The 17,810-nt window shown below is 44.3% G+C and overlaps 1 protein-coding gene across 1 annotated transcript in view; it reads left to right on the forward strand.

Annotated features, from left to right (window-relative positions):
• The window catches only part of WDR88 (WD repeat domain 88), a gene marked incomplete at both ends in the record, with an annotated part of 50,544 nt that overhangs the window by 13,865 nt on the left and 18,869 nt on the right, over positions 1-17,810 (forward strand). Inside the window, 4 exons of the mRNA XM_081108363.1 lie at positions 2,457-2,567; positions 3,901-3,989; positions 4,565-4,628; positions 6,647-6,785. Coding sequence (XP_080964489.1) covers positions 2,457-2,567; positions 3,901-3,989; positions 4,565-4,628; positions 6,647-6,785 — 403 coding nt within the window. The remainder of the gene's footprint in view (positions 1-2,456; positions 2,568-3,900; positions 3,990-4,564; positions 4,629-6,646; positions 6,786-17,810) is intronic.

The raw sequence follows: 17,810 nt of genomic DNA on the forward strand, positions 1-17,810 counted from the left end.
GTTAAGAGTTCATTATGTATTCTAGATGTAAGTTCCTTATCTGATGTGTGATTTTCAAAAATTTTCTTCCATTCCATTAATTTTTTCACTTTCTTGATGTTGTGTTTTGAAGCACAAAAGTTCTTAATTTTTTCATAGCCACTTAGCCTGGAGGTCAAATCACCCCCGGTATTGCCGACAACAATCAAGGCTTAACTACAACAAGACTGCGCACAAAGACCACTAGGGGGTGCACCAAGAAAGCATAAAAAATGCGGAGACAAAGAAACAGGACAAAACTGTCAATGGAGGATATTGAGTTCAGAACCACACTTTTAAGGTCTCTTAAGAACTGTCTAGAAGCCGTCGATAAATGTAGTGAGATCCTCAAGAAATCTAATGAGACCCTCGATGTTATGATAAAGAACCAACTAGAAATTAAGCATACACGGACTGAAATAACGAATACTATACAGACTCCCAACAGCAGACCAGAGGAGCACAAGAATCAAGGCAAAGATTTGAAATGCGAAGAAGCAAAGAACACCCAACCAGAAAAGCAAAATGAAAAAAGAATCCGAAAATATGAAGATAGTGTAAGGAGCCTCTGGGACAGCTTCAAGCATACCAACATCAGAATTATAGGGGTGCCAGAAGATGAGAGAGAGCAAGATATTGAAAACCTATCTGAAGAAATAATGACAGAAAACTTCCCCCACCTGGTGAAAGAAATAGACGTCCAGGAAGCGCAGAGAACCCCAAACAAAAGGAACCCAAAGAGGACCACACCAAGACACATCATAATTAAAATGCCAAGAGCAAAAGACAAAGAGAGAATCTTAAAAGCAGCAAGAGAAAGACAGACAGTTACCTACAAGGGAATACCCATACGACTGTCAGCTGATTTCTCAACAGAAACTTTGCAGCCAGAAGGGAATGGCAAGAAATATTCAAAGTGATGAATGCCAAGAACCTACAACCAAGATTACTTTATCCAGCAAAGCTATCATTCAGAATTGAAGGTCAGATAAAGAGCTTCACAGATAAGAAAAAGCTAAAGGAGTTCATCACCACCAAACCAGTATTATATGAAATGCTGAAAGGCATCCTTTAAGAAGAGGAAGAGGAAGAAAAAGGTAAAGATACAAATTATGAACAACAAATATGCATCTATCAACAAGTGAATCTAAGAATCAAGTGAATAAATAATCTGGTGATCATAATAGAATCAGGGACATAGAAAGGGAATGGACTGACTATTCTTGGGGTGGGGGGGGAAAGGGGTGTGGGAGATGCGGGAAGAGAAAAAAAAAGTTCTTAATTTTTTAAAATTCATATAATGTCCAGTTTATCATTGTTGTTGCTGCTTGTGCTCTAGGAAATCATTGCCTAATCCAAGTTCATAGAGATTTACACCTATATTTTCTTCTAAGAACCTTGTAGTTTTAGCTCTCATATTTAGGTCTTTGATCCATTTTGAATTAATTTTGTATATGGTGTCAGGTAAAGGTCCAACTTCATTCTTTTTGCATGTGGATATTTCCTTGTCCCAGCACCATGTGTTGAAAAGACTATTCTCTCTCCATCTTTAATTATCTTGGCATCCTTGTCAAAAATCAACTGTCCAAAAAACTGAGGGGTTATTTTTGGATTCTCAAGTCTATTTTATCGATCTATGTGTTTATCCTATGCCAGTCCTACACTGTCTTGATTGTTGTAACTTTTATGTAGTAAGTTTTAAAATTGGGAATTGTGAGCCCTCCACCTTTTATTAAAAAACAAATTTCTTTCATTCATTGATTCTAGAGGAAGAGGGAAGTAGGGTGGGATGGAGGAAGGAAGGAAGGAATGGAGGGAAGGAGGGAGGGAGTGGCAGGGGGAAGGAAGAGGGAAGAAGGGAGGGAGAGGGAAAAAACCACTGATTTGTTGTTCTAGCTATTCATGCACTCATTGGTTGACTCTTGTATATGCCCTGACCAGGAATCAAATCCGCAACCTTGGTGTATCATCACAATGCTCCAACTAACTGCGCTACCCAGCCAGGGCCACCTTTATTCTTTTTTAAGATTGTTTTGGCTATTCTGCTTCTTTTAAATTTCTATATAAATTTTAGGATCAGCTTGTCAATTTCAGCTAGAATTTTGATGGGTTAGTGTTGAATTTGTAAATCATTTTTAAGGATATTTTCATCTTAACAATAGTAATTCTGCTAATCCATGAACATAAGATGTTTTCCCACTTATTTAAGTGTTCTTAAAAATTTCTTTCAACAATGTTTTGTAATTTTCAGAGTATAAATTATATATTTTTGTTAAATTTATCCCTATTTTGATGCTTTTATGAATGGATTTTCTTCTTAATTCTTTTCTAGGTTGTTCACTGCAAATGTATAGAAATACAATTGATTTTTAAAATATTGAGCTTGTATTCTGGAACCTGCTGAAATCACTCAGTCTATCTTTTTTTTTTTTTTTCAGATTCCATTTCAAATTCTGACTGGACACCAGCAACTTGTGAGTTCTTGTCACTTCTGTGTGAATGACACAAAGCTCCTCAGTGGCTCCTTTGACTACACGGTGAAGCTGTGGGTAGGTGGTGGAAGCAAAGCATCCTGTCAGCTTACGTTACTTCTTGTAGAGAGTTCCCCAGTGCTGAAGTCCAGGTCTCAAGGATCACAAGGATTTGGGGAGGCCTTTTTGAGCAAAGTGCAGGAAGGAGAAACAAAAGCCAGGGCTCACATGAGTGTGAAGCCACTGGAGAGAGATGAGGTTAGTGTAGCAGCTGTTAGACTGTTGGTTTGGAAACAGTGGGAGCAGGGGATAGAGACCACTGGCCTGGGAGCGCCTCACCTTTTGTTGGAGAGTCCCAGTGTGTCTAGGGCAGGTGTGGGCAAACTATGGCCCATGGGCTGGATCCGGCCCGTTTGAAATGAATAAAACTATTGAAAAAAAAGACCGTACCCTTTTATGTAATGATGTTTACTTTGAATTTATATTAGTTCACACAAACACTCCATCCATGCTTTTGTTCCGGCCCTCCGGTCCAGTTTAAGAACCCATTGTGGCCCCCGAGTCAAAAAGTTTGCCCACCCCTGGTCTAGGGCCTACATGGGGTCTGAGCTGTGTCATCTCTTTGGGTCGCTTATTTGGAAAACTGAGTCCTATCCACAGAGATGGTATGGCCAGGCCTTGCTGGTCACAGAGGATAGAAAAGTGGCCAGGCCTGGGATCTGTTTATGATGGGAAGGTGGGAGAGGCAGACCTGAGATCAGTATCCAAGGCGCAGGAAGCAGGGGAACGAGGAACAGGGGTGTGTGTCATGATCAGACAGGTTGCAGAGAGGTGGCCGCCAAGAGCTCTTCTGAAGCCTTCTGGGCATAGCCAGCAGACCCTGGCAGGTCTGTTGAGGGGCATTGCTGATCAGCCAGGAGCAGGGCTGGGGGTGGCAATGCTCACAGGTGACTGTGTGGCTGGAGCTGGGCACATGGTGGAGACAGTCAGCTCTGAGTTTTATCATCTCCTCTAGCTTCAGGGCAGGAGAGGGACAGGGTGGAATGAGTCAAGGATGGTTCCTGCACCTTGGGCAGGGAGTGGGGTTCCTGGGTTCTGGTTCAGGTAACCGGTGGAGGAGAGCTTGGAGGAGCATCTTTTCTGTCATTGGTGGGTACCAAGGCCAGGAAGACTAGGCAGGTGGGTTTGGGAACTGCCCAAGTGGTTCAGGCCCCACATTTGGGACCCCCTCGCTGTGTGACCCTGGATGATGTCCTTTCACCCTTTTGAGCTGGACGAGAGTCATAGAGCAGGTGGTTCTCATACTTTGCTGTCACAGACAGGCTCAGGGCCGATGTGGAACTCAGTGCACAGCTTCAGTCAGTGCCTCAGTGACCTCTCGCTCTCTGTCCCTCTCTCCTGTTGATTCGAGGATGCTATGGATGGATCTATTATCCGGGATTTTGACGAAGGGCCCAAGGCTCCTGTTTTGGAGTGCAGTGTCACGGCTGACAGCAGAAGGTGACCTTTGCTTCCTTCCCACGAGTCAGGAGCAGCGAGAGTGAGAAGGCAGGCCAGTGGGCAGCACACCAGGGACAGTTGAGTAAAAACAATGTGGGAGTTTAATTTTCGTGGAAATTTATCTTATGTAGTGGACAACGATTGCCTTGGAACATGCAATATAATGAGGCAAAGGTACAATTTTATTGTTTTACTAAATGTGCAATGAAACATTTTAGAATGAAATGAGCTATCAACGTGTTTATTTTTTCTTTAAAACATTAGACATGTGAGCAGAAGTGATTGATCCTTGTGAGTTGTAGCTATCGTCTTAGAAGAAGAGATGGTGTCTTTAACGCCCTAAACATGAAAGAGCAGATCTGGGCGGCTGAGGGAGTGAGGGAGGAAGAGCGTGGTGCTGGTGCGCTTTTGTGTTAGGTTCTCTCTGTGTTCAGTGAGAACCCACCTGGAGCATCTTTAGAGAGATTACAGTGTTATTTGCAATCTTGGTCCTAAATGATCAAAATTTTCTATGAGGAAACCACATGCATAACTGTCTCTGTCATAAAGACCCTGTGCTTGTCATGTTATTCCAGAGTTACTGCGGCGGCCTACGACAAAACTCTGAGGACCTGGGACCTTGAAACAGGCAAGCTGCTGGTAAGCATGCCCTGCCCAGTGGAAGTGTCCGTGCGTGGGGTCTTGCCGGGCCTCAGGGAGCCTTGGGGTGGGAAGAGAAGCCAGTCTTCCAGCAAAAGAGAATTTTCTCAGGGACTCAAGATGATGGAGCACGGGCATCGGGGAAGGAGAGCTTGCAGGAGCAGGCAGGAGCAGGGCTCTGCTTGAAGGACGGATACCAGTGGGGTGGGGGTGGGGATAATGGGTCATGGCATTTCAGGCTGAGGGAAAGAGACCCTCCTCTGTGAGGTCAGGATTTGACGCGGCAAGAAGTAGCACAGAGGCCAGAGGAAAAGGCCCCTTGGCCAGAGCATAAGGGTCTGGGCCTTTCCCCATCTGTTCTCCATCTTGGAGAGGCCACCACCCATCACACAAACTGCCCTGAGACCCCCTCTCTCCTGCCCAGTCCCCAGCAGCCCGGCCCTGCTCAGGCATCTCGTCAGGGTCTCCTATCCCTTTCCCAGTGCCCTTCCCCCAGCAGCTCCTCATCGTCTCTCCTCTCCCTTCCTCCTCTTTTCTCTCCTGGAAAAAACAATCTTCCACCAAGGCCGGTGTTGCTCAGTGATTAGAATGTCAGCCCTCACACGAAGGGGCCCGAGCTTGATTCCCGGTCAAGAGCACATACTGGGGTGCAGGATCCATCTCTGGCCCTGGTTAGGGGGCACCGGGAAGGCAGCCAATCCCTGTCTCTCTCTCACATCAATGTTTTTCTCTCTCCTCTTCCTCCCCTCCTATCTTCTTCTCACTCTCTCTGAAAAGCAATGGAAAAATACCCTCGGGTGAGGATTCAAAAATAATAAATAAACAATCTTTCTCTTAGTGCAGAGGTCAGTTTATATTCATTGTAAACTTTTTTTACAAAGACAAGTCAAGATAAAAAAAACAAAACCCAAAATTAAAAACCTTAAAACCCCCAGAGATTATAGTTAACATCTTGCTGTCTCTTTTCCTATGTTTACATATGTTTACATAGGAACACAGACAAATACGTTCCGTTAACAACATAGTATCATTTCAGGACACATCGGCATCATGCTTTTTAATGGGTGTGTGGATCCCATGGGACAAATAGGTCATGCTGGGCTCCACCATTCCCTGGTACAGGGCATCGGCTGCTTTCATAAACAATGATACAACGAGGAAAGTTTGCATATAATTTTTATACATATGCAGCAATATTCTTTTGGATACAGAGCTGGATTTTACTACTAATTTGGTACAGAAACATGGTGCTTTTTTTTAAATATATATTATATTGATTTTTTACAGAGAGGAAGGGAGAGAGATAGAGAGAGTTAGAAACATCGATGAGAGAGAAACATAGATCAGCTGCCTCCTGCACATCTCCCACTGGGGATGTGCCCGCAACCCAGGTACATGCCCTTGACCGGAATCGAACCTGGGACCCTTCAGTCTGCAGGCCAACGCTCTATCCACTGAGCCAAATTGGTTTCGGCGAAACATGGTGCTTTTTAAATTGCTCTCCAGAAATCTGTGCCAACTCATGCCCTTGGCACTGGAGGAGAGCACACTGTCTCCCACCTTCACATATCAGATATCGTAATTTTAAAAAATCTAACCAGTTTTGTAGGTGAAAATGAGACTACCATAGGCCTTTGAGCATTTTATTAAATGTTTACTTCTTCTCTTGAAAATTTCCTGTTCTTGCCTCCAGCCAGTTTTTCTAATTTGGATGCTTTCTTTGCCAAAATGGACAGGGATAAAGTTGGCCATTACTAGAACCTCGCTGCCGGTTCTGCTGGGTGTTCTCCCTGCCCTGGTTCATCAGTCCTGGACATAGATTAATTAATTACACTTATTAATTAAAACCAAGTGAACTTAAAAATTCAGTTTCTTGTTTGTACTCTCCCACTGTAAGTGCCCAAGGGCCACATGTGGCCAGTGGCTAGGTTATTGGGCAGCACATAGATGGAACGGAGAGCTCTACTGAGCAGCGGGGCTAGAGAGAAAACAGCTTGTTAATCCTTGGCCTATTTCAGTGGAAGATCAGGCATGAAGGCTTCATCACCTCCTGTAACTTTTCTCCTGACGGTAAATATGTGGTCTCGGGCTTGGATATGGATCATGGAATCTGTATAACAGACGCAAGGAACGCCATGACTGTGGCACACATCAAAGGTGAGTTTGCATGGGTTCCCTGCTCTGTTCTGTCGGCCATGGTAACAGCTGCTTGTCACTTGACTGACCGACTTTCAATTGCTTTATTTGGTGAAATGTAATAATATGAGCCACATAATTAAAGATGGGACACGGATTGCTAAAAACACTGTTAATACCAAGACTGGTCCTCATCAGTTAAACAGTTTTGCTCAGTTTGTGCTTGTAATAAATGAAACAATGTTCTGCTCCAACCTCACGTAGACATTTAAAGCCCAACCTCCTATTGTATGGAAACCTTCTTAATGTTTTGCTCTACTTTCTAAATATTTTTATTTTATTTTATTGCTTACAGTCTTACAAAGGGTATTAGGTAGGTGTCCCTTTTCCCCGCCCCCCCCCCCTTGACAATCCCCTGGCCTCCCCTACACCCCAGTGTCTTATGTCCATTGGTTATGCTTATATGCATGCATACAAGTCCTTTGGTTGATCTCTTACTCCCCTCCCTCCTGCCCCCCAACCCTCCCCGGCCTTCCCGCTGCAGTTTGACAATCTGTTTGAGGCTGCTCTGCCTCTGTATCTATTATTGTTCAAAAGTTTATAATGGTCTCTATTATCCATGAATGAGTGAGATCATGTGGTATTTTTCCTTCATTGACTGGCTTATTTCACTTAGCATAATGCTCTCCAGTTCCATCCATGCTGTTGCAAATGGTAAGAGTTCCTTCTTTTTTACAGCAGCATAGTATTCCATCGTGTAGATGTACCACAGTTTTCTAATCCATTCATCTACTGATGGGCACTTAGGCTGTTTCCAGATTCTAGCTATGGTGAATTGTGCTGCTATGAACATATGGGTGCGTATATTCTTTCTGATCGGTGTTTCTGGTTTCTTGGGATATAGTCCTAGAAGTGGGATCACAGGGTCAAATGGGAGCTCCATTTTTAGTTTTTTGAGGAAACTCCATACTGTCTTCCATAGTGGCTGCACCAGTCTGCATTCCCACCAGCAGTGCACGAGTGTTCCTTCTTCTCCACATCCTCTCCAGCACTTGTTGTTTGTTGATTTGTTGATGATAGCCAATCTGACAGGTGTGAGATGGTACCTCATTGTTGTTTTGATTTGCATCTCTCAGATGATTAGTGACTTGGAGCATGTTTTCATATGTCTCTTGGCTTCCTGAATGTCCTCTTTTGAAAGGTGTCTATTTAGGTCCTTTGCCCATTTTTTGATTGGATTGTTTATCTTCCTTTTGTTAAGTTGTATGAGTTCCCTATAAATTTTGGAGATTAGGCCCTTATCAGATATGACATTGGCAAATATGTTTTCCCACGCAGTGGGTTTTCTCGTTGTTTTGTTGATGGTTTCTTTTGCTGTGCAGAAGCTTTTTATTTTGATGTAGTCCCATTTGTTCATTTTCTCTTTAGTTTCCAATGCCCTAGGAGCTGTATCGGTGAAGAAATTGCTTCGGCATATGTCTGAGATTTTGTTGCCTTTGGCTTCTTCTAGAATTTTTATGGTTTCCTGTCAAACATTTAAGTCCTTTATCCATTTTGAGTTTATTTTTGTGTATGGTGTAAGTTGGTGATCTAGTTTCATTTTCTTGCATATATCTGTCCAATTTTCCCAACACCATTTATTGAAGAGACTATCTTGGCTCCATTGTATGTTCTTGCCTCCTTTGTCAAATATTAATTGAGCATATTGGTTCGGGCTGATTTCTGGGCTCTCTATTCTATTCCATTGATCTATATGCCTGTTCTTGTGCCAGTACCAGGCAGTTTTGAGAACAGTGGCTTTGTAATACATCTTGATATCTGGTATTGAGATCCCACCTACTTTGTTCTTTTTCAGAATTGCTGCAGCTATTTGGGGCCTTTTTTTATTCCAGATGAATTTTTGGAGAGTTCGTTCTAGATCTGTGAAGTATGCCATTGGTATTTTAATGGGAAGTGCGTTGAATTTATAGATTGCTTTGGGTAGTATGGACATTTTAATGATGTTGATTCTACCAATCCATGAACACGGTATGTTCTTCCATCTGTTTATGTCTTCCTCTATCTCTGTTTTCAACCTCCTGTAGTTTTCTGAGTAGAGGTCTTTTACCTCTTTAGTTAAGTTTATTCCTAGGTAGCTTAATTTTTTTGGTGCGATGGTAAACGGGATTGTTTTTATAATCTCTCTTTCTTAAAGTTCACTATTGGTGTATAGAAATGCCTCAGATTTCTTGGGGTTAATTTTGTATCCTGCTACATTGCCAAATTCATGTATAAAGTCTAGTAGCTTTTTGATGGAGTCTCTAGGGTTTTGTATGTATAATATCATGTCGTCTGCAAATAAGGACAGTTTTACTTCCTCTTTTCCAATTTGGATGCCTTTTATTTCTTCTTCTTGCTTAATTGCAATGGCTAATACTTCCAGTACTATGTTGAACAGGAGTGGTGAGAGTGGGCATCCCTGTCTTGTTCCTGTTCTTAGGGGAAATGGTGTTAGATTTTGTCCATTGAGTATGATGTTGGCTGTGGGCCTGTCATATATGGCTTTTATTATGTTGAGGTATGATCCTTCTACTCCGGCCTTGCTGAGAGTTTTTATCAAAAATGGGTGTTGGATTTTGTCAAATGCTTTTTCTGCATCAATTGATATGACCATGTGGTTTTTTTCTTTCAATTTGTTTATGTGATGTATCACGTTTATTGATTTGCGGATATTGTACCATCCTTGCATCCCTGGGATAAATCCTACTTGGTCATGGTGTATGATCTTTCTGATGTAGTGCTGGATCCGATTTGCTAAGATTTTGTTGAGGATTTTGGCATCTATGTTCATGAGGGATATTGGCCTGTAATTCTCTTTCATTGTGTTGTCTTTACCTGGTTTTGGTATTAGGGTGATGCTGGCTTCATAGAATGAGCTTGGAAGTGTTCCTTCCTCTTGAATTTTTTGTAGTAGTCTGAGGAGGATAGGTTTTAGTTCTTCCTTGAATGTTTGGTAAAACTCCCCTGTGAAGCCATCTGGTCCTGGGCTTTTGTTTGCTGGAAGCTTTTTGATGACTGCTTCAATTTCTTCCATAGTTATTGGCCTATTGAGATTTTTAGATTCTTCATGATTGAGTTTTGGAATGTTGTATTTTTCTAGGAATTTATCCATTTCCTCCAGGTTGTCTAGTTTGTTGGAGTAGAGCTGTCCATAGTATTTTTTAACAATCATTTGTATTTCTGTGGGGTCTGTTGTTATTTCGCCTCTATCGTTTCTGATTTTGTTTATTTGGGTCCTCTCTCTTTGCTTCTTGGTGAGTCTGGCTAGAGGTTTGTCAATTTTGTTTATCCTTTCAAAGAACCAGCTCTTGGTTTCATTTATTTTCTGTATTGTTTTTTTGGTCTCTATGTCATTTATTTCTGCTCTAATCTTTATTATCTTCATCCTTCTGCTCACTCTGGGGTTTTCTTGTTGCTGTCTTTCTAATTCTTTGAGTTGTAGAGTTAGATGATTTACTACCATTTTTTCTTGTTTTTTTGAGATAGGCCTGTAGAGCTATAAACTTCCCTCTCAGGACTGCTTTCATTGTGTCCCATAGGTTTTGGATTGTTGTGTTTTCATTGTCATTAGTTTCCAGGATGTTTTTGATTTCTTCTTTGATCTCATTGTTAACCCAATCAATATTTAATAACATGCTATTCAGCTTCCAAGTGTTTGAGTATTTGGGGTTGTTTTTATTGTAGTTTATTTCTAATATTATGCCATCGTGGTCTGAGAAGCTGCTTTTTATGATTTCAATCTTCTTGAATTTGGGGAGACTTTGCTTGTGACCCAATATGTGGTCTATTTTTGAATATGTCCCAAGAGCATCAGAGTGGAATGTATATTCCGTGGCTTTGGGGTGAAGTGTTCTGAAGATGTCTATTAAGTCCATCTGATCTAGTGAGTCATTTAGGAATGCTGTTTCTTTGCTGATTGTTTGTCTAGAGGACTTATCCAGTGATGTCAGTGGTGTATTAAAGTCCCCTACTATGATTGTATTGTTGTCAATCTCTCCTTTGATATCTTCCAGGAGTTTTTTTTTTTATGAATTTGGGTGCTCCTGCATTGGGTGCATATATGTTTACCGGAATTATATCTTCTTGTTGTATTGATCCCTTTAGTATTATGAAGTGGCCTTCCTTATCTCTTGTTATGGCCTTCACTTTGAGGTCTATTTTGTCCGATATAAGTATTGCTACCCCAGCTTTCTTTTCCTTTCCATTTGCCTAAAAGATATTTTTCCATCCCTTCACTTTCAGTCTGTGTGAGTCCCTTCTAATGAGGTGGGTCTCTTGTAGACAGCAGATGTATGGGTCATGTTTTTTTATCCATTCAGTCACTCGATGTCTTTTGGTTGGAGCATTTAGTCCGCTTACGTTTAAAGTTATTATTGAAAGGTACTTGTTTATAGCCATTTCTTTTTCTGTGTGGCTGTTTTCTTTCTGAGCTTTTTATTTCTTCTTTTTACACCAGTCCCTTTAGCATTCCTTGCATTGCTGGCTTGGTGGTGATAAACTCCCTTAGCCTTTTTTTTTGTCTGTGAAGCTTCTTATTTCCCCTTCAATTTTGAATGATAGCCTTGCTCGATAGAGTATTCTTGGATTCAGTCCTTTGCTTTGCATCACTTTGTAAATTTCCGTCCATTCTTTTCTGGCCTGATGTGTTTCTGTTGAGAAATCATTTGATAATCTAATGGGAAATCCCTTGTATGTAACTTTCCGTCTCTCTCTTGCAGCCTGTAAGATTCTCTCTTTGTCCTGAACATTTGCCATGGTAATTATGATGTGTCTTGGTGTGGGTCTTTTCGGGTTCACCTTGTTTGGGACTCTCTGGGCTTGTGTGACTTTTTTTCTTCCCCACCTCAGGGAAGTTTTCTGATATTATTTCTTCGAATAGGTTTTCTAATCCTTGTTCATCTTTCTGTTGTTCTGGCACCCCTATTATTCATATGTTGTTTCGTTTCATGTTGTCCCAAAGCTCCCTTAGGCTCTCCTCCTGTCTTTTAATTTTTTTCTCCAATTGCAGTACAGTTTGGGTGTGTTTTGCTTCCTTGTCTTCTAATTCACTAATTCGGTCCTCCGCTTCTCCTAGTCTACTGTTGATACTTTCAATGGTGTTTTTTATTGCAGCTATATCACTCTTCATTTCTTCTTGGGTATTACTTAAGTTGTTGATTTTTTCATCTGTTTCTTTTTGCTTCTTGCATAGGCAGTTGACTTTTTCATCTGTTTCTTCTAGCTTCTTGCATAAGTTGTTGATTTTTTCGTCCATCCGGTTTATGCACTCTAGGACCCTTATTCTGAATTCTTTTTCTGTCATGTTGCATGCCTCTGTATCATTTAGCTGCTTTTCTGGCGAGTCCTCTTTTTCTTTCCTTTGGGGGTTTCTTTGTCTACCCATGCTTGATCTCACTGACATATCTAGACGTTGAGTCATTCAGTGGCTGCTCCCTGGGTGGCAGTGACTCCTTAGGCTGTGGTTGCTCTTCGGGCGGTTGCAGTAGCAGCTGCTCCTCAGTTGGCAGTAGCTCCTCTGGTGGGTGCTGTTCACAGCTGTGGTGGCTCTTCTGGCTGGTGGGGGGAGGTTTCACGTACAGCTGCTGTTCCTCAGACAGAGGGTGTGGTGCTCAGGAGGCTGCTGTTGCTTAGATCTGCTGCGTTGATTTAAAGGCACAAAATACAACACAACAAGGCACCACGTACCAGGCACTAAACACAAATATATTCACGATATTAATAACCCCAAATAAAGGTGACCACCCGAATTAAGAGAATTAGGGGATAAGGAAGAAAGAAGAGAAAAAGATAAAAGAGAAAAAAGAAAAAAAAAGAAAAGCAGGGACCAAAAAAAGGAGTGCAAAAATGAAATTGGGAAAAAGGAGGGGGGGGGGGAAATAAAAGAGAGAAAAGAAAAGAAAAAAAAGAGCGAAAAGAGAGAATGAATGGAAGAGGGGAAGAGACTATTTATATGAGGAGAAAACTCCTATAGAATCACCACTCATCCCAACAAATTCCAGCAATAGCTCCCTGGAGATGAATGCAAACTAGAAACAACCAATAATATCAAGAGAGGCAAGGGGCCGTAACCGGTTTGGCTCAGTGGGTAGAGCTTCGGCTTGCGGACTGAAAGGTCCCAGGTTCGATTCCGGTCAAGGGCATGTACCTTGGTTGCGGGCACATCCCCAGCAGAGGTTGTGCAGGAGGCAGCTGATCGATGTTTCTAACTCTATCCCTCTCCCTTCCTCTCTGTAAAAATCAATAAAATATATTTAAAAAAAAAAAAAAAGAGAGAGAGAGAGGCAAGGGAAAACAGATGCACAAAAATAACCGGGGGGGGGGGGGGGATGGGTGAAGGGAGGGGAAAAACCAGCAGAAAAAAATAAAAAGAAAAAGCAAAACAGCCTCACAACCAGTCCTAAACACACACACACACACACACACACACACACACACACAGACACACACAAAAAACAAGCAACAACAACAAAAAAACAATATACTCAACAATCAAGCAAACAGCAACAAAACAGTAGAAAGATAAAAGAAGAGAAAAAAAATTTTTGGATAGTGAAGAAAGATAAGGGGTATGTGTATAAAGAGTTAGAGCAGTGGATTGGAAATAGGATATATAAGTAGGGTGAAATTTTGACAGGAGGTAAACAGAAGGAATAGTGAAAATCTAAAGCAGGAATAGGGTAAGAGAAACAGGACAACAAAAGGGGAAAAGTGAGGGAGAGGGTTTTAGCATAGAGGTAAAATTGAGGTAGGGAAAATTGTTGCTAAAGGAACGATGAAAATAGAATGGAGAACACTAATCCCAAAATAAAATAAAGAGAAAATAAAATGGCACTTTAAAAAATGGTAAAATGGTAGCAGTAATAATACTGGTTAAAAATAAGAATGTAGTAATTAAAAGGGTAAAATCAGGTGATGGAAAAAGAAGGAAAAAAAATTGGTTTCTTAGTTAAAAGGTGGGAAAAAAAATTTGCAGTAGTGAAGGTCCTTCGGTTCTTCTACTCGTCAGTCTGGCTCGCCTTAGTCCTGCCAGGTATTCAGGAGAGTGTTGAATTTCCCTGAGATACCCTGTTCCTCCGTGTTGTAAACCACAGTCCTTATTTTAAAGCAGGCCGTATTTGTTTCCCAGACTGCCTTATTTTGTGTTTAGCAGTCAGTTTGTGGCTCAGCCTCTGGGTGGCAGTGTTCTGGGGTTGGCCTCTGAGGCTATATGGGTTCTCTATTGCACTTAAAACTGGTTTGGGGAGGTCAACTATCCAGAGCTGTTTCTTTAATCGTTACCCTGCTCTGTGTTGTTGCTGGGATTGAAAATCCCTCTATAGGCCAGACCCTGTTAACTCCCAGGGGCTGATCAGGTTATTTTAATCCTTGATCTCGTTCAGGGTGGAATCTGGGTGTGGCTGTGCTCCTTGCCTGGGGGCTAGGTAGCGGAGTCCCACTCTTCGGAGAGAATGGCTGCCCCGATCCTGGGCCCAGGGGTGTCTCAGCACTCAATTCGCTGCCACCTCTCCCGGCCCCCCCCTCTCTCCTCAGTCTCTCCCCAGATTCCACTCGTCCGCACCTTCTCCCTCTCTTCAGCACAGGTGAGTGTCTGTATCCAAAATGTCTTATGAACAGGATTCAGTGAAAATAAACAAGCAAACGCCGGCCGCAGAAACGGGGAAGGCTGACTTTATTACAAGCTCTTCTATTACCGGCACTGCACGCTCTGGTCAGCTCTTCAGGCTGCCCCTTTTAGGCTCAGTCCTCCGTGATCACAGAACCCAGCTCTCAAATCCCTCGGCAGCGCCAGGAATCCCGCGGTTCTCCTTTCCCCAGTAAGGGGCTGTGCCTGTCCCAAGGGACGTGGTTGTCTGCCATGCGGTCTCCCTCTATCCCTCTGGGCTCAGAGGTCTGGCAAACTTTTCTGCCCAGATCCCTGGTTTTATACCTTTCCAGGGGGAGCTCTGCCCTTCCCGACTGCAAACCGTCTCACCAGCTGAGTAGTTTTGCCAATTTGGAGTGGGTGTTATTAGTTTGAGCTGCTTACTCCATTTGCTCCGGGAGATGACCTGGGATGCGTCTGCCTATATCGCCGCCATCTTCGTTTTTTTTACTACTTTCTAAATATTAAAATAATAATTATTGTATGTCAATTTCCTGGTTGTGATATATCATTATGCAAGATGCTACCATAGGGGGAAACTGTGCATATAGGATCTCTTCATGTTATCTTTGTAACTGCATGTTAGTTGACAGTTATCCTATCTAATAAAACAGAAACATGGTAATTAGCGTACGACCGCTACCCTTCCGATTGGCTAATCAGGGAGATATGCAAATTAACTGCCAGCCAAGATGGCAGCCGGCAGCCATGCAGCTTGAAACTAACATGAGGCTTGCTTGCTTCAGTGACGGAGGAAACCAAGGTTCCCCGCCTGCCTTGCTGGCCTCTGAGCCTGCAGTTTGAAACATTGTAACAAAGATAGAAGCTAAACAAAACCCCAGAAACCTGCTTTCAGTGAGCCGGGATCTCAGAGCAGGAGTTATACATTGTTTCGATTATAGAACCAAAACAAACCAGATACCTGCTTTCAGCAGCAGAGGCCTCAGAGCTGGAGCCAGAGCTAAAGCTGGCCCAGAATAAAAAAAAAAAGGAAAAAAGGAGCAGTTGGGAGCTTCAGTCACCCACTAGCCTGAAAACAGCCCTCAGCCCCTCACCCAGATTAGCCAGGCACCCCAGTGGGGACCCCACCCTGAAGGGTGTGTGACCAGCTGCAAACAGCCATCAGCCCCTCATCCAGGCTGGCCAGGCACCCCAGTTGGGACTCACACCCTGTTCCAGGACACCCTTCAGGGCAAACTAGCCAGCCTCACCCATGCACCAGGCCTCTATCCTATATAGTAAAAGGGTAATATGCCTCCCAGTACCGGGATCAGCGGAGCTGCGAGGCCTTCCGGCACCGGGATCAGCATGACAGGGGGCAGCGCCCAAACCCACTGATCGCCTTGCGGCTCTGTGTGTGACAGGGGGTGGGGCCACAACCTCCCTATCCTCCCTGCTCTGTTCGTGACAGTGGCGGCGACCTGACCCCCTGATTGGCACTGCTCTGTGGGTGATAGAGGGTGACGCCCCAACCCCCTAATCCACCTTGCTCTGTGTGTGACAGGGGGCGGTGCCCCAACTCCCCTATTGTCCCTACTCTGTGAGTGACGGGGGGAGCTCCTCAACCCCCTGATAGGCCCTGCTCTGTGCGTGACATGGGGGAGCTCCCCAAACCCCTGATGGGCCTTGCTCTGTGCGTGACACGGGGGAGCTCCCCAACCCCCTGATCGACCCTGCTCTGTAGGTGACAGGGGGTGGTGCCGCAACCTCCCCATCAACCCTGCCTTGAGTGTGACAGGGGGCGGTGCCCCAACCCCTCAATCAGCCCTACCCTGAGTGTGACTGAGGCTGGCATTGCAACCTCCCAATCCGCCCTGATCTATGCATGACAGGGAATGGCGCCCCAACTCCCCAATTGGCCCTACTCTGAGCCCGACCAGGGGCTGCACCTAGGGATTGGGCCTGCCCTCTGCCACCCAGGAGCAGGCCTAAGCCAGCAGGGCGTTATCTCCCAAGGGGTCCCAGACTGCGAGAGGGCACAGGCCAGGCTGATGGACCCCACTTTCCCCCAGAGTACACAAATTTTTGTCCACCGGGCCTCTAGTCTAATTAATAAAAGGCAAACATGCAAATTGACCATACCTTCGCTGCATCTCAAGCCACACCCACCAGCCAATCAGAGCGATATATGCAAATTAACCCAACCAAGTTGGCGTCCGGCAGCCACAGAGCTGGAGTGAGCAGGATGCTTGGTTGCTCCAATGATGGAGAAAGCCAAGCTTTCTGCCTGCTACGGCCAGCTCTGAGCTCCACTCAAGGCAACAAAGTTTCAATTATAGAAGATAAATAAACCCTAGATACCTGCTTTCAGCCAGCCATGGCCACAGAGCTGGAGTGAGCAGGAGGCTTGAGTTTTCCCTGGCGATGGAGGAAGCCAATCTTCCTGCCCTCCCTGGCTGGCTCTGAGCTCCACTCAAGGCTACAAAGTTTCAATGATAGAAGGTACATAAATCTCAGAATAAAAAAGAAAAAGAAGAAAAGGAGAGGCTGGGAGCTTCCATTGCCAGAGGGCTTGGCCAGCCTGAAAACAGCCATCAGCCCCTCACCCAGGCTGGCCAGGGACCCCAGTGGGGACCCCCACACTGAAGGGGGTGTGACCAGCTGCAAACAGCCATCAGCCCCTCACCCAGGATGGCCAGGCACCCCAGTGGGGACCCCACCCTGATTCGGGACACCCTTCAGGGCAAACCAGCTGGCCCCTACCCATGCACCAGGCCTCTATCCTAAATTATAAAAGGATAATATGCAAACTGACCCTAACAGCAGAATGACTGGGAATCACTGGTCACTATGACACACACTGACCATCAGGGGGCTGACGCTCAATGCAGGAGCTGCCTCCTTGTGGTCAGTGCACTCCCACAGGGGGAGCTCTGCTCAGGCACAAGCCAGGCTGATGGCTGCCAGTACAGCAGTGGTGGTGGGAACCTCTCCCACCTCCTCAGCAGGGCTAAGGATGTCCGACTGCAGCTTAGGCCTGCTCCCTGCTGGCAAGTGGACATCCCCGGACGGCTGCCGGGCTGCCAGAGGGATGTCTGACTGCCAGCTTAGGCCCAATACCCCCCCGGGGGGGGGCCTAAGCCAGCAGGTGGTCATTCCCCGAGGGGTCCCAGACTGCAAGAGGGCACAGGCTGGGCTGAGGGACCCCCTCTCCCCCCGAGTGCACAAATTTTTGTGTACCAGGCCTCTAGTAGCAAAATTAATAGTTAAAAAAATACATAATCTTTTTAATAAAATTTGATGTGTAAAGTCAAAAGTTAAAGACTGTTGTACCTGTCCTGTCTCCTCCCCAGAGATGCCTATTATAAACAATACTAGAGGCCCGTTGCACAAAGATTCGTGCAATAGGCCTTCTTTCCCCTGGC

The sequence above is a fragment of the Myotis nattereri genome (assembly GCF_964212035.1).
Source record: "Myotis nattereri genome assembly, chromosome: 15".
NCBI lineage: Eukaryota > Metazoa > Chordata > Mammalia > Chiroptera > Vespertilionidae > Myotis > Myotis nattereri.